This window comes from Capsicum annuum, chromosome 12 (genome assembly GCF_002878395.1).
Source record: "Capsicum annuum cultivar UCD-10X-F1 chromosome 12, UCD10Xv1.1, whole genome shotgun sequence".
NCBI classification, from domain to species: domain Eukaryota; kingdom Viridiplantae; phylum Streptophyta; class Magnoliopsida; order Solanales; family Solanaceae; genus Capsicum; species Capsicum annuum.
The window spans coordinates 208,112,530-208,129,916 of NC_061122.1; the positions used below are offsets into that span (position 1 = coordinate 208,112,530).

At 35.1% G+C, this 17,387-nt stretch overlaps 1 protein-coding gene across 6 annotated transcripts in view; it reads left to right on the forward strand.

The window, feature by feature from the left end:
- The window catches only part of LOC107850801 (MADS-box transcription factor 27), a 91,287-nt gene extending 76,035 nt beyond the window's left edge, over positions 1-15,252 (forward strand). For 5 of the 6 annotated variants that reach the window (XM_016695563.2, XM_016695566.2, XM_047400964.1 and 2 more), the window contains 5 exons: positions 14,200-14,299; positions 14,372-14,413; positions 14,497-14,580; positions 14,691-14,842; positions 14,931-15,252. In XM_016695563.2, coding sequence (XP_016551049.2) covers positions 14,200-14,299; positions 14,372-14,413; positions 14,497-14,580; positions 14,691-14,842; positions 14,931-14,946 — 394 coding nt within the window. In that variant the 3' untranslated portion in view covers positions 14,947-15,252. Of the gene's footprint in view, positions 1-14,199; positions 14,306-14,371; positions 14,414-14,496; positions 14,581-14,690; positions 14,843-14,930 lie in introns of those variants that run through there. The other variant, XM_047400965.1, reaches the window with a different exon arrangement.
- The last annotated feature ends 2,135 nt before the right edge of the window (positions 15,253-17,387 follow it).

A 17,387-nucleotide genomic window follows, 5' to 3' on the forward strand; every position in this document is an offset into this window, starting at 1 on the left:
AATTAAATATTACAAATATGGAGTTATAAAGATATTCTAAAAATACTTTATTAAACAAACACAAGAAAACATCCCAACTTAAGACATCAATTCAAAACTAATAGAACAAAAAGAAATGTCCACTATTAAGCTACTTAACTATTCTTCCGCATCTTCTTCAACTTCTTCCAAATCTTCAAATTCTTCGTAAAAAACCACTCCTTCCAATTGAGGTTCATCTATTGATAGCTTAGTTAAATTATTAATTGTATCCTTAACTTCAAATTGATCTCTACCTAAATAAGTTAAAAAGAATGTATACATTAAAATTTTTTATACAAAGAAAGAAAAAATTATTATTCAAAATAAATAATTGAGAAACTAATAAAGAAAATGTAGACATACCTACATCCCAATACTTGCTTGGACCATTTATATATTTCTCTTTCTTATGAGATAGGAACCTTAGATTATAATGTAAAAACACTAAATCTTCGGCTCTTGAAGTTGCTAACTTATTTCTCTTGATGTTGTGAATCATAGAATATGTGCTCCAATTTCTTTCAGAACAGGAGGAAGAAGCCGGTTGAGTAAGCAACTTGTAAGCTAACTGTTGGAAAAGTAGAGTCGAGATACCATGATTTCCCTACCAAGAAAGAGGATATTCATACTCCATAGCATCAATCACATGAGGCTCACCAAAATAACCACTCATGCTACAACATTTTCCATACTCCAATAAAACTTGTTTCATTTGATTAGAATCAAAGTACCTTTGAAAGCACTTTATTCTATTCAATGCAATTTCTAAATCTTCATTAGGAGCTACCTGTTGAATTCCATTCTCTCCTTGAAGCCATGATTGATGATAGTATTTGGGAACCAAAGAAAGTTCCATACAATGTAAAGGGGTGTTACTTTTGTTCCACCTAGCCACTAGAACACCATGAATGAAATAAAAAAAATTGATTGGCCAGAAACAAGATCTTTCCCCCTCATGCTCAAAGATTATTTTTAACCTTCTCAATCATTGAGTCCCACATATCATAAATGAGATGTAATTTTGGACCATCTAGATCGGCATCTCTAAGCATATCTACAATAGGTTCCGTAAACTTCAAAAAGTAGTCAATATTATCCCACTTCTCATCATTCATTATAAAGGATTTTATTTCACGAGTTTTGACTTCAATTCCCTTATCCCCTTATAATTCTTCCATTCATCATCCATGACCATCTTCTCTAAAGAAGATTTCACTTTGCAAATACGAGTCTTCATAATAACATATGAAGCAAATGTTGCCTCACCAACTTTCAATAAACACAAATCTGAATATTTTTGAAAAATCGCATGTACCATGTCATGATTCACAATAAAGTTTTTCAAATTACTAACTTCACTAAGTAACTCCGAGATCCATTGGCAATTAGCAATGTGAGATGATTTATCAGACCGTTGGCACATACTTTTCAAAGCTAGATTCAAACAATGAACAACACAAGGAATTCAAAATATACGAGGATATTTTTCCTCCACCATAGTACCGACAAGTTTCATATTACTTGTGTTATCTGTAATAACTTGAACAACATTATTTGGACCGACTTTCTCTATTGTTTCAATAAACAAATTAGTAATATATTCTCCATCCTTCATGCACCCACTAGAATTTATTGAATTTAAAAACATTGGACCCCACAAGATGATGCCAATATATTGATCAAAGATCGTCTTTTAGTGTCTGACCATCCGTCCGAACAAATCGACTACCCTTTCTTTTTCCATGTATCTTTAATTGGTTGCAACTTTCTATTAATGTGAGTCTTTTCTTAATCTAAAAGAGTTGTTCTCAACCTATTATATGATGGTGGAATATAATCGGGGATGAAATTTTCAGCTAAAAACTTCGAATATTTTTTAAAGTATGGAGAATTGGCTAAATTGAATGATAAACCTGATGCGTAGAACATTCCAGCTGCTAATTTATCGGTAGTATTCCTCTCATAGATGCCGAAAGATTTTCCTATAGCTCCACTTTATGAACTCTTTTTTTTTGTTGAAGTAAATCAGTGCCCTCTGGAAGAGATACATAATCAACTTTTTTTCTTTCCTTAACTTGGACTGAAGATTTTTTTTTTCAGCTTGTTCGTGCTCGATCTTCAAAATTATCAATGTATCACCTTGAATTTCGCTACATATTTGAACTCCTTGACCCGATAATCTTAACAGATGTGTTTTAACTCTATTATATGATCCAATAACTTGTTTATTACAATAGTTACATGACCATGTTCTATTTCCACCACCATTGGGAGCAGATGAAATTACTTTTACATGATTTCATTGTGGTTTGTCATCAAAATCTACTCCTATACTTTTTGTTGGTCTCATAGAACCTTTCCCCTTTTGACTACCCAATGCGAATGATGCCATATTATTTGATAAAGAATAATCAAATTTTTAATTTAAAATTTCTTTTAACAAACGTTCTATTTATAATGTTATGGATGAAGACAATTTTAGACTTTTTCAATTTAAATCAATTTAATGTTCCTTGACACATAGGGATTAGGATTTATTTATTTTAGTTAATTTACTATTTTTAGTTATTTTTGTCTTTTGATTTCACTTTTTAATTAGGAATAGTATTTGTATTAATTTTTTTTTCCAAAATTACAACTCACGTTTATTTACTAAAATAAAAAACAAATATAATTAAGAACTTAAAAAATGCTGTCAAAGTAAAATACATGACCGACATAAAATATCCTTACTGAGGGACCGACATAGTAAAGTAACTCTTTAGTAATTAAAAATAGTATTTAAAAAAAAACATACATGACCGACATAAAATATCCTTACTGAGGGACCGACATAGTAAAGTAACTCTTTATTAATTAAAAATAGTATTTAAAAAAACTTGTTGACAAAAGTTTCAAAACAGTGAATTTAAATTGAAAAAAACCCCTCTCTATGTAAACGCCGACTGCGCCAATGATTTCCGGTAAGATGATGATTTTCGGTACCCTGAGGTGGTATGAAGACTGTGCAGATGATTTACGGAAACATCGATGATGATTTCTGGCGACATCGATGATGATTTCCGGCAAAGACATATGACAATGCCGTTTCTGTTCCGGTGGTCGTTGGTCGAGATTTTTTCATGTAAGTTGCCGGTTAATTATTCAATGTTTCCACTTAAATTTTCTTTAAATTGATCAACGTCTCTAAAATCGGTTGACCAAATCAGAGACAGCGAAAGCACCCATCCCCGTCTCAGTCTCGTGTCGAGATGGGTTTGGTGGAAAAACAGTCGAGTCCGAGCAACATAGGCTTTAACAACAACAATAAGATTAGCTTCTGTAGTAGATAGAGCAACATATTTTTGCAACCTAGATTGCCAAGAGACAACTCCCCTTGTAAAAGTAACCAAATACCCTGAAGTAGACTTGCGAGTATCAACATCACCAACCATGTTTGAATCAGTATAACCACAAAGAATAGGCTTCTCTATACCAAAACACAAACTCAGACTAGAAGTGCCACAAAGATATCTCATAATCCACATCACAGCATTCCAATGTTCTCTTTCCAGATTAGAAAGAAAATGGCTAACAATATCAACAACATGAGTAATATCCGGTCTTGTACAAACCATTACATACATCAAACTACCAACATCTGAAGCATAAGAAACTTTCTTCATATTTTCCTTCTCATCGTCACTAGAAGGGCACTGCTTCGTGTTTAAATTAAAGTGCATAGCTAAAGGTGTACTGACAACTTTAGCCTTATCCATGTTGAACATTCGAAGTACTTTCTGAATGTACTTCTCTTGTGATAACCACAAATTCTTGGCCTTTCTATCACAGACAATCTGTATGCCAAGAATCTGCTTTGCTGGTCCTAAGTCTTTCATAGAAAAATACTTAACTCTTGCTTCAACTTTTGAATCCTGAAAGAATTATGACCAACAATAAGCATGTCATCAACATAAAGCAACACAATAATAAAGTCACTATCAGAGAATTTTTGCATAAAAACACAATGGTCTGAAGTAGTCTTCTTGTAGCCCTGCTGACTCATAAAGGAACCAAACTTCTTGTACCACTTCCTAGGATCTTGTTTCAAACCATACAAACTCTTCTTCAATTTACAAACATAATTTTCTTTTTCCTTGACTTCAAAATCTTTGGGTTGCTCTATATAAATTTCTTCATCTAAGTTACCATGGAGAAAAGCAGTTTTAACATCCATTTGTTCAACTTCTAAATCTAGACTTGGAGCTAAGCCTAGAACCATACGAATGGATGATATCTTCACATATCTCATCAAAATCAATTCTTTTTTTTTTTTGGTTAAATCCCTTCACAACCAATCCAGCCTTGTACTGTAGAATTAGGTTACTATCTTCATGCTTCACCCAAAAAACCCGCCTGTGTTTCAAAGTTTTTTTGTCTTTAGGCAGCTTAACCAAATCAAAGGTATGATTATCATGCAAAGATTTAATTCCATATTTCATAGCATTAAATCATTTTTCTTTTTCTTCACTTTCCATGGCCTCATCAATACTCTCAGGTTCTCCCCCATCAGTCAAGAGTACATACTCACTGGAAGAATAATGAGATGAAGGTATTGTCTCTCTAGTAGATCATTTGAGAGAACTCTCTGGAGCACTAACAACTGGTTGCTGATCAACCATACCAACTTGCACTGGAGCATTAACAACATCTTGCTGGTCATTCTGAACATGATGATCATCTTCTTTATCAACTTGATTTTCATCATCATGAAGATTTTTTTCGAGAGCAGTAGTCAAAGAAACTGAATCAACATCAACTAAACTCTCACTAATCTGAGAATCAACCTTCTCAGCTTTGTCAAAATCTTTAATTACTTGGTCTTCAAAAAACACAACATCACGGTTTCTAACAAGTTTATTCTCAACTGGATCATAGAAATGATAGCCAAATTCATCTTGACCATAACCAATGAAGATACACTGCCTAGTTTTAACATTCAACTTTGAATTTTCATCCTTAGGAACATGCACAAAGGCTTTACACCCAAAGACTCTAAGATGATCATAAGAAACATTCTTACTAGACCAAACTCTGTCAGGGACATCAGCATTTAAAGCAATAGTAGAAGATAAATTTATAACATAAGAAGTAGTATTAAGTGCTTCTGCCCAAAAGAAATCTAGCAGCTTAGCATCTGAAAGTATAAATCTACCTTCTCAACTAGAGTTCTGTTCATCCTCTCTGCTAAACCATTTAACTGAGGAGTTTTTGAGGGAGTTTTCTGATGCTGAATACCCTGCTCTTTGTAATATCTATCAAAAGAACTAATATACTCATCACCATTATCTGAGCGGATGCATTTCGATTTCTTCCCTATCTGTCTCTCAACCAAGGCCTGAAACCCTTGAACACATCAAGAACTTGATCCTTGGACTTCAAAGAAAACACCCAGAGTTTGCGAGAATGATCATCAATAAAAGTCACAAAGTAAAGTGCACCACCATGAGAACTTACTTTAAAAGGACCACACAAATCAGAATACACCAACTCCAGCAAATCAAGCTTTATTGAAGGAAAATGACTTTGATAAGAAACATTTTTCTGTTTACCGGTGTAACGCCCCAAAAATCTATCCCGAGATGTCACACGGTGCTTAGGACCACAAGTGATTCCAAGCTAACCCATGAACTGGCATACTGTTAAGCAACTGATTAAATATGTATGAAATGACTAAATTTACTGTGTGAAAATATAAAAATGATAGAATCTTTGAAAATACAATACTTATACAACTTTTATATTTTGATAAATTCTGAAAAGAAGGACTGAAATTTACATGACTGACTCTGACTGACATCTGTGAAGCCTTTACTATACTGACTACAGATAGCTAGGACGCGACCCCAACTACCACTAATCAATACATATGAGTAAGGAAGTAAAGTACATAAATAATAACTAACTAAAGTCCCTGGAGTAGCAGGACATCATCTGCTGGCTTGAATCTGCAACTATCTAAATATGGTATGCATGCTACAACTTGTACCTATATTATAAGACAATGTAGCACATAGACGTATATGTGGATCAATACTTTTAGGATGTACTGAGTATATGGGGGTGAATGCATAAGTAAAATATTATCTCATCATCATAATTTGTAAAACAATGCATGCTAAATGTAAATGACTCACAAAAGCTGAAATATCTGAAATACTAAAATCTAAAATAATAAGAAGCAAATCATACTTTATAAATCTAGTGAGTTATAACATTTAGTTCTAAAAGCTGTACTTGTATTCTCTCTTTAGATGATACTGCCTAAGTGTAGAAAGGACTCACTCTTAAATTTGAAATTTGAAAGCTAAAAGCTGTAGCTAAAATCTTTCTGTAAAGCATAATCTGAGTAAAACTTGTGAGCCTTTACACTTAATTTTCTAAAAGCTTTTTTGTTTATCTTTTCTAAAATCTATTCTATTAGGAAAAATACTTTAAAACTATTCTGCAAATCTTTACTGATCGGGAAATACTTCATCTTAAGACTTTAAGAATCTTAAAAATCACAGCTTCCAAAACAGATGCTTTTATCTTAAGGCTTTAAATCAATAGATTGTTTTAAGAGTAGGGGATTTCTTTTGGGAGGTTATTCTAACCGACATAAACTATGTGAGCATTCATGGATTCCAACGTCTTACCCACGTTGGGGAGAGCTGTTCTACCCTTGTCATCGGAATAGATCTTCTTATCTTAAGTGATCACAATCTTAGTCATCCACGTAGAAGTGGAAATAATCTTAATTCTACGGGGGCACGTAGTTCTGGGGCATGAAACCTTGGTAACATACCCATCTCGGTGCTAAATACTACTCCCATTCTTATGCTCAGAATCTTAAGAAATTCACTTCAAAAATAACACAAGGGTTTATAAAAAAATCAATTATGCTCTTTCTTTTCTGTAAATCTCAAGTCATATTTATAATGTGGATTCTTTATCTTAACTTAGGATCAAAAAGGTCAAATCTTTATAAAAAATCTGAGAATAATCTTATCATAGGGTGCTCATAGCACAAATAATCTCGAAATAGCAATCTTTAATTAGGGCTTAATGACCTATGCATTAAACTCATGTCAAAACATCAAAATGTTCATGTTGGTTATGTAAATATTAATAAATCAACTCAAAATCTGGAAATTTCTACAATATGCATGAAAATATGAACATAAACATGCAACTCAACTTCTAAATCACTTGAAATCTCATAATCTTATAAATAGAAATATTAGGTATAAATCCTAACTTCAATTTCAAGGGAAATCACATAAAATTTAGTAAATTTATAATTAAAAATAAGTTTTGGGCACAAGGATGAAAGGATTATCTTTGTTGAAAAATCCCACATACCTTAATTAATGATCTTAGATGAGAAAGCTTGAATCTTGGATTCGTATGGTGCTTTTGAAGATGAGTTCTTGGAGTTCTTGATCTGGAAATTCTTAATCTTGAACTGTCTTGGAGAATTGATGAGGAAAATTAGATTTCTTGGAGAGTAAGTTTGAGCTTTAGGGTTTTCTTTTGAAAGAGAATTGAGGAATAAGTTTGACTTAAGTTCCTATTTGAATTCTTGGAGATGAGTTCTTGATTATCTTGTCTTGAAAATCCTCAATCTAAATCTTTCTTGGGGAATCTATGGTGGAATTTGATTTCTTAGAGAAGGGGCTTTTGGTTTTTAGAGTTTTGCTTTTGAAGAGAATGGTGAATAATGAGCACAAAGTGCTTAGAATAGGCTTAAATCTTATGTTTGGATGGATTGGCGGCTTGGGAATTGACCAAAATGCCCTCTTTAAACTTCTAAATGAAATTGAAAAAGAGAACCAAAAATTTTGATTTAGTGGGCCACCGCGACGCGCCACTATAGCGGTGGCTTATTGAAAATTGACGATTGGGAAATTGGGGACCTCCGCAACGCGGAGCTATCGCGTTGTCCAACTGAATTTTGACAATTGGGACCTGAAACTTCAATGCGATGCGCCACCATCACGGTGCCTTATAGTAATGCCAATTTGGCCTTCGGCATGATGCGCCATCATCGCGCCAGTCTATTGGAATGGGACAATTGAGAATTTGGGATTCTCCGCGATGTGGGGATATCATAGAGGGCCACTAGAATTTGACAATTATCATTTTCCCCCTTCCGCGATGCGCCAAGTGCCTAGTGGCACACTGTCAATTTAGAAATGCCCCAACTCCTTCACCGAGTGTCGGAATTGGACAAATTTGGTATTGATGGAAAGCTTATTCAATTTCCCACACAATGGAAAGCCTAAATCTGGAAAATTCCACATGAAATAAATATTATTCATTTTGAAAGCTATTCCTTAATATTCTAGGAGTAAATTTTAAGTTAGGAAAAACACGGGGTATTTCAACCGGCTAAGCAATGAACACACTTATTCAACTTTACTTGTTTCACTCTAGAAAGAAAATTTTTCTTAGCCAAACTATCAATCCCCGTCTCACTCATATGACTCAACCTTCTATGCCATAACTCTAATGAAGTATCATTCTCCACTAAGTTTATCAAGCCTCTAGAAGTAGAGCCCTGAAATACATACAAATTAGATAACTTGTCACCTCGAGCCACAAATATTGAACCTATAGTAAGCTTCCAACCCTCATCATCAAGGTTTCCTACAGAAATCAAATTCAGGAAAACATCTGGAGCATGCTTGACATTATTCAGAACTAGTTTGGAGCCATTATTACTTTCCAAACAAACAGTGCTAATGCCAAGTACTTCAACTTCATCATTATTGCCCATTTTCAACATCCCAAAATTACCTGGTGTATACGAAAAAAATGATACCTTCTTTGGCGTAACATAAGAAGTAGCACCAGAATCCAAAAACCAGCTAGACTCATCACGAACAAGATTAATGGCATTCTCACCACAAACAACAAGAACACAATTTTCATTATCGCCTTCGTTCGTTTGCTGTCTCATATCTCTTTTATGGTTGTAGCAATATTTCATGATATGCCCCTTTTTGTTGCAATAGTCACATATAACATTCTTGAATTTGGACCTTGACTTGCTTCTACTTTTATCTCTATCATCCAAACCTTTGGACTTGTTTCTCTCCCTCTCTTCAATAACCAAAACATCAGAGTGTGAAGATGAAGAAGATGAGTCCTGAGATCTTCTTCTCATCTCTTCATTCAAGACACCACTCTTAACATATTCCATAGTTATAATACCACCAGGATCTTAATTAGTCAAAGAAACTCGAAGAGTTTCCCAAGAGTCAGGCAGTGTATTAAGAAGCCAAAGTCCCTAAATTTCTTCATCAAATTTTACACCCATTCCAGACAGCTGGTCAAGAACACCCTGAAAATAATTTATATGATCAAAAATAGGACTGCCCTCTTTATACCTGATATTCATCAATTGCTTAAGAAGGAACAACTTGTTATTGCCAGTCTTAAAAGCATAAGTGTCTTGAGCTTTCCCCGCAAACTTTTGGCATGTGTCGCATTCAAAATATAATTTCTAACATTATCTTCAACCCATTGTATAATATAGCTACAAACCTGTAAGTTCTCAAATTACCAATCCTCATCTGTCATGGATTGAGGTTTAGTAGACGCAAATACAGGTAAATGCATTTTCTTGACAAAGAGAAGATCTTTCATCTTGCCTTTCCAAGTATGATAGTTATTGCCATTCAAACACACCATCTTTCTCATATTTTCCTCCATTGTTCAAATCGAAAATCAACAACAACCTACGCTTTGATACCACTTTGTTGGGAAAGAGAGAAGGCACAATTAAAGAGCCCGACATGGTAGCAGCGGAAGAATACCCAATCTAAACTTTTCCTTCCAACTTGAACCAAGAGGAGACAAGCAAATTCAAGCAAAACAAACTAATACTTCAGCAAATAAATCACTACACAAAAACAATAAGACAAGAATAAAATGAAGAACAAGAGACACCAAGTTTACGTGGAAAACCCTTCGGTGTGAAGAGTAAAAAATCACAGAACGAAAACCTCCACTATAATCACCAAGAGTTACAATATTGTTCTCCAAAATGGCCACCAAACAAGTTTCAAACAACAAGAAACAATACATAAACCACAGCACCAAACACTAGAGAAATAAAGGAGCGAAAGCACCAAAACGCAGCTGCTGTTCGAGAATGAAGAACAGGAGCTACAGGCCACCAAATCTACCTTCTTCAGTTCCTAATCAAATATTGAGATTAGAGGAACAAGCCGTCCAAAAATCAGCTCAATCGGACAAGAAACGAAGCGGGAATCGCAATTTAAAGTTAACAACTGTGGCTGAAATTTAGGTGCGAAAATCTGCTTTTATTTTCTCTCTGTGGCTGCTGAAAACCCTCTTTTGTGATGGTGAATAAGACCTAAAAAGGATATATATATATGTCCCATAGTAATGGCCTATGGTCATAAGTGGATTGGTCCAAATTGAGCTTTATTTATCCACATAGGAAAGAACAAAGACCCATGACCCAACAAATCCGACCCCAAAACCATTGACAGAGGCCAACAATGGAACTTTCCAATATCCATTTGGTGGATCGAACTCCAAACCTCTTGATTGAAAGCAGAATGTTCGTCCCAATTTGGTGACGCGAATGCCCTTAGTCTTGGAATTGTAATACTCGGTTTACAAGAGTGTGAAACCAAATCATAGTTGACACTCTTAAGTAATCAGTTACAGATACGTAGCAAGACAAAGGATATTGGTCGTTATTTCTAATTCCATCATTACAATGTTAAGTTATAGTTCATACTAGATAATTAGGGAGCAAACTAAATAATATCAAATGGAGATATAAAGACGAGTACTTACAAAATTCCACATCAAAATTCAAGCAACCAAAGAACTGCAACATTTGTCTTGCCTTCTCAAGAACATGCATTAAGGACATGTATGATAGAAATGAGTTGCACTAAGTATCAACTCTTAGCTGTGAACTCTCATGTTTATAATATGAAAGTTGTGGAAATGAGGATGTTGAAATGGATGTGTTAGCTAACTAGGAGAGATAGGACTAGAAATGAAGATATTTGGGAAAAGGTGAGAGAAATGGCCTCGGTGGAGGACAAGATGTGGGAAACGAAGATGAGATGGTTTGGGCATGTGAAGAGGAGATGCACGGATGTTACACGGTGGAGGTGTGAAAGGTTGACTATGGATGGTATTAGGAAAGGTAAAGGTAGGCCGAAAAAGTATTGGAGAGAGGTGATTAGATAGTACATGTTGCAGCTTCCGTTTACCGAGGATGTGGTCGTAAATATGAGCTTACGGAGAACATGGATTAGGGTAGAAGACTAGTCAACAGTTGAGCATTATCTTACTTACCCTTCCATACTAGTAATTGTATTAGTACTCGTGTAGTTTCTTGTTCTTTGATTTCTGTTACTATCTGTTGTTTCTTGCATTTCGATTATAGCATTATTTTGTTGTAGTTACTGTTCCTCTTTTCCAGATGTTTTTTCAGGCATCTTTAGTATTTTATCGTGGCTTTTTCACTTCTGCTATTTCTTTTCCCGAATTGATTTGATATACTTTTCCTTCAGCTGAGGGTCTATTGAAAACGATCTCACTACCTTCCAAGGTAAGGTCTATGCATACACAACCCCTTCCCTGACCTTACTTATGGAATTACACTGGTTATGTTGTTGTGGAAGGTCATTGTGTATTTAGGTACACTGCAAAATGAAGGAGACCTGCTATGGCCTTTGGGAGAGAAATGTTTTTCTTTTACGTCCATTGGTGAGGGAGGGGGGATAATAACAGATAATAGATAATTGCAGACCTCAGTTGACAGTGAAATAGTCTCATAGAATCTACATTCATCTACCAGTGTAGTGTCGGAATTAATAGAATACCTACGAACTGCATCAGAAAATCTTTCCTCTTTCCTTGAAGTTCCAATATGGTACAAAAAACATTATTCCTTTTACTTGAATAATAGCATATGAAGCTTTGAACTGTAAGGTATGCCAAGTTTTAGTTCTACTTGAGACAAGGATTTCCTTCGTCTGTACTGCACTTCTCTCATGCTCAGGCAATTAAAGATACTTTTTTTTGGTAGAACAAAGAGAAGAAAGCCAACTGGACAAACTAAACTTGTGTCAACAAAGGAAATGTCAAAGGTTCTATTAGAGGTAAGTGTTCAATGTGTAGGATGCCCCACCGTAAATTATCTTCATGGATGTTTACGCGAAGGTGCAGACTTGCAGTTACTTAAGAAGCAAGAATAATCAAAGAGATTAGGAGTTGAATTTCAACCACTTCTCCAGCAAAATGCTGAAGCTACTAGCCTAGATAAACTGAAGCATTTTAGTCTTGAACTAAGAAGCTCAAAAACCCAAATGTCCACTATAGACTCTCTCAGAAATATCTATTCTACAAGTGCTAACAACAACAACAAGAAGAAGAACAGCATACCTAGTGTAATCCCACAAGTGGGATCTGGGGATGGTAAAGTGTACAGACCTTACCTCTACCTCATGGAGGTAGAGAGACTGTTCCGAAAGACCCTCGGCTCAAGTTCAGCAACTCAAAGTATTCATGAAAAAGGGAATACAACAGTAGTGAAAAAACATGTCAAATGATAAGGAAAGTAGTACAGAGCGTCCAAGCAAAAAAGAGAGTAACAAGAACAAAGTTAATCCAGCAACAAAATCTATAAGTGCTAACAGAAAGGAAATTTAAGATCCCACCAGGCAGGGGTGTGAGAAATGAGAGAACAGACTGGAGAGTAACTTTTTTAACTTTGGGGACACCTATTTATGGGGTGAATATACTTCTTCAACATGGGACAATATAGCTTAACATTCTAACATGTTCCTTTAAACAAAAGGTGGAAAACCAACTACAATAACCAGTTTCAAAAAAAAAAAAAAAAGGTGGAAAACCGACTTAAGTCGCTTATTTTGAATAGAACCTGGAATAGAATTTCTTTTGCACGAATAATGAATAGATTCCAGAATGGTGAATAATTGCCAAAAGCAAATGGAAGAGGCGACCCCCTCGCCCACCCCCACCCCTACCCCCACTCCCAATCAAAGCCAGATAGAAAGGCGATATGATTATTCTCCGGAGATCACTAGCGTGTGGGGCTTAGATCAGCGGTTGAACAGTAACCGAAGTGATACCTGAAGAGAACAACATTTGGAATATTGGAAGGAAAGATGGCTGAAATTATTTTGCAGCAGCATATATGCATGACAGGAAAGATATGCCATGCCATCAGAGATTACCCTAAGAACTATGATCAGATAAGTTACAAATAGTAAAAGAAAAAACTTTGGTAGGGGCTATTGTCAGAGTTAGACAGCTTTGCTATGATCATGGAAACTCGTAACATGCAAAGTATATGAGACATATTCTAAAAGGAAGTTGTTATATTCAGAAGAAGATATGCATAACTATGATGCAATATAACTAACACCAGAGGCGGAGGTAGATTAGAAATTTGTGGATCCGGAATTCTAGTCCGTTAATAATTTGTACTTATTAAATAAACTTTTACTACAAATACAGAGTTTGGACCAAAGCTATTGGGTTCGCTGAACATGTAACAGAAGCACTAACTCTGCCCCTGACTAATACTAACATTCTACCACATGCTGCATAACAATAAAAAGAGGTTGAGGCATGCTGGTAGAAAATTACTTCTTTAAAATACATTCACTACCTCCTGTTCGATCAAGGCAAACTCAAATAACTGGCCACTGTATTCCCTCAGCAAGAGTTTGATTAAGAACCAATTCACAGTGAACATGGAATGTTTATATTATTGAAGTGTTAGCAAAGGGAAAAACAACTTATGCTAGCAATACTATAGATGCAGATCTGGAAGGTCCAAACATGATAAGCCTCACCATTATAAGCTTACGAAACCACTCAAAATTGGAAACAGTAGTAGAATGATTGATAGTTTAATATCACATGGTATTCTGGATTTCTATGGAAGCTCAAACTGTCGAGCTCGTCAGGCTAGAACACCACGAATTGTGTAGCTATAGCATTTTTCCTTCTTTTCTTTTAAGCCATTATAGTTACTTTTAGAATTGAAACACATACTTGTAGTCATGATCATTTTAACTATGGATTTATGTTAAAGGCCTGGATTGGCTTAAAAGTTTGTTTCTCTGGCAGAAAAATGAGAGGCGAAGAGCTATCTGGACTGAATGTCAAAGATTTACAGAACTTGGAAAAGCAACTTGAAAGAAGTCTGCATGGTGTCCGTGTGAAAAAGGTATGAGCTTTCACCTCAAATGTGCTGGATATTATCTGTATAAATAGCACTGAAGATCTCTGATTTCTGTAGGACCAAATTCTGATTGACGAGATACAAGAACTAAACCGAAAGGTCAACCCGTATCTGCAGCCACTTCTTGTCATTTATCCTAAAAAAAATTTCCAAGAAGCTAAACTTCATCTGATTCTTTGCAGGGAAATTTCAGTCATCAAGAAAACATGGAACTTCGTAAGAAACTAGACCTTGTTAGTCAAGAAAATACAGAATTGTACAAGAAGGTATCAATGTGTATCACTGGAAAAGGTTTTGCTATGCCAGTAGATAATATTTCCTTTTAAAAAAATCAAGACAAACTTTTTAGTCATTCTTCATTTTCTGTCGAAATCAGGTTTATGGAACTAGAGATAGAAAGGCAGTGAACAGAAATGCCATGAGTTCAAACAGTATACGCGTCATTGAGGACCCTCATGCACCTCTTCATCTCCAGCTAAGACAGCCTCAGCTACAGCATTATGAAACACCAGGCACTACAAAATTGAGGTAGTTTTCGCGTTCATATAATTTGAAAGCAACAAATAAACTTCCATTATCTCAATCCTTGACTCTTGTCTTTACTGGAATACTGCAGGCTGTCACTGCATTAGTGGAGGAGATGCACACTGCACCATTGAGCTCTCTTTTAGATCAAGTGTTGCACCTCATGAATATATGTTTAAATTATTGAAGTCTAGTATAGAATCTGTTGATTTCTGGGAAAAATGGTCAATTTATCTGGTCATTGCTAGAATGTTATCTTGTATTGAGTATCTACAGACAACCACCCACTTATTATAACTATGAATAAAGGAAATATTAGCACATCTATCGTCTTGTTGCCCTTACTAGTAGTCGTAGGAGTACTGTTGTAGTTTTTGTTCTTTGATTTATTTTAATATCTATTGTTTTGTGTAGTTCGATTGTAGTATTATATTGTTGTAGTGCCATCTGCTACAATCTACTACTGCTGTACTTTTATTACGTCTTTTTCTAGTCCATTCTTGTCTTGTCTTGGGTTCTTTCAGAAATAGCCTCTACCTCACCTCCGAGAAGATGAATGTCATGAAAAACTCCCTAACCCATAGCATACTTTACATAAACGGTTAACTAGCCGACTAGATCTGAAGGAAGTTAAGCCATAACCTACCTCAAAAAGTCAAAACCCAAGCCTGGACCCTTCAACTTGGAGCTTTTCCTTTTCGCACGGTCTCAGAACGAATCCAATCTATCAAAAATGTAATTTTCATGTCAAAAAGTGTAATGATACCCATATTAGCTACTTTTGTTTTAAGTTAAAAATCAATCCCGATGGAAAGAGGGTAGAATCAAAATTTTTGTTAAAGAATTAAGTTCCCCATGCTTCAAGACTTTTAAATATGAAAGTCCATCAAAAAATAATTTGAAATCGAAGAAAACCCATTTTCTCACTTTACCAGGTAAAACCTCAAGATTACAAGTTTGAAATCAAGGTTTTGCAGATGTTTTTGAGATAAAATCAATGAATAATTAATGAAATCATGTTTGGAAGCTTACTCAAACACTTTTGATGAAGAACCTTGTTGCGTCCTTTTGCAAACGCAAGTGTACGCGATCGTACAAGTAATAAAGAATGTAAGTCCAGATATGTTACCCCCAGGGATTTGACGAATTGAAGTTCTACTTTGAATTCTTATGCGAGCTATTCAGTAGGTGACCATTAATAAAGAGTGATTTGTGTGTTTTAAATGTAAAAAAAAAATTATAAGCAAGTCGTAAATTGGTTGTGTCGTAATTCAGATTTGAGAAAAGATATACGGTTACGGTATTTTGATAATTCAATTGTGGTATCCAATCATTCGCCTAATTTGCTTTCTTGAGTTACTAGTTGCAGATTAATTGTTGCTATATTGAGCGTTTTTTCAACAACTTTAAGCCTACTTGAATATTTCTAATGCCTATATTTCTATGGTCGTCGGTCAATGGTGAAGTGCATAAAGATATCGTCTGTATCAACTAAGCTAGGTCATAGGGTATATTTTTATCCTCAGTGACTAATTGATTCCCTTTCCCTATAAGGTTCACAAACTAGCCCTATTTCCTCTTTTTACACTTGGCGCTCCCTTTTTCAAGTCCAACAAACAAGCCCTAGATAATATTCGCAAGATGATCAATCAAATGAATAGTTGAAAGCAAAAAGAAATAAATAACTCAATATCTGGAAAGCAAAATATATAATATAATTTTCAATCCACAACTTTCGTGTTCAACCACAACCCTAGAAATTAAGAGGTTTAGCTACTCATGAATCTCTTTGGAAGAAGAGATGGCTTACAAGACAAAAATTAAAAATAAAATAAAAGGTTTGAATTAAACCTTGTTCTTAAGCTTTGCCTAGCCATTGCCTTTCCCAAATCAGTTCTCCCGTAACAAAAAAGTGTGAAAGGGGTTTATATAAAGTTTAGAAACCCTTAGAATGTCAAAAGCCAATCTTAATCGGGCTAGGAGAAGTTTCTTTTTGCGCCATAACCCAGAAGCGGAGTTGTGGCACAAAGAATCTAAAAGTTAGACCAGTGGCTAAACTTGCACCACTCCTTAGTTTGGGTGAATGGCGCAAGACTTCCTAACAATAGTACAAATCCTTGCCACTGCTTGCTTTGCAGCATTAGCGCAAAGAATAATATTTTTGCCCTTTCGCACTTGTTTTGTAATGCATTGCTACATAGATTCTTCCTTTGTATCTTTTGGTTCCTTGATGCTATTTTTGTTCTTGTTTAAGATCCAAATACCTCAATACACTCCTATATAAGAAAATCATGAAATACAAGCATAAATCACATCATTTAAGCTCTAGACAAGACCAAAAATAAAACAAATATGAGGCAAAAGATGGTAAAATAAGGTGATTTTTAGCCTCACATCAATACCCCACACTTGAATCCTTGCTCATCCTCGAGTAAGCCATGAAATAAACTCTACTAAAACTACACCCATTGAAACAAGTTACTTAAGCTAAGACTACAACGACTACAATAGATGACAAGATTTTATTAAACATGTTTCATTCATACCA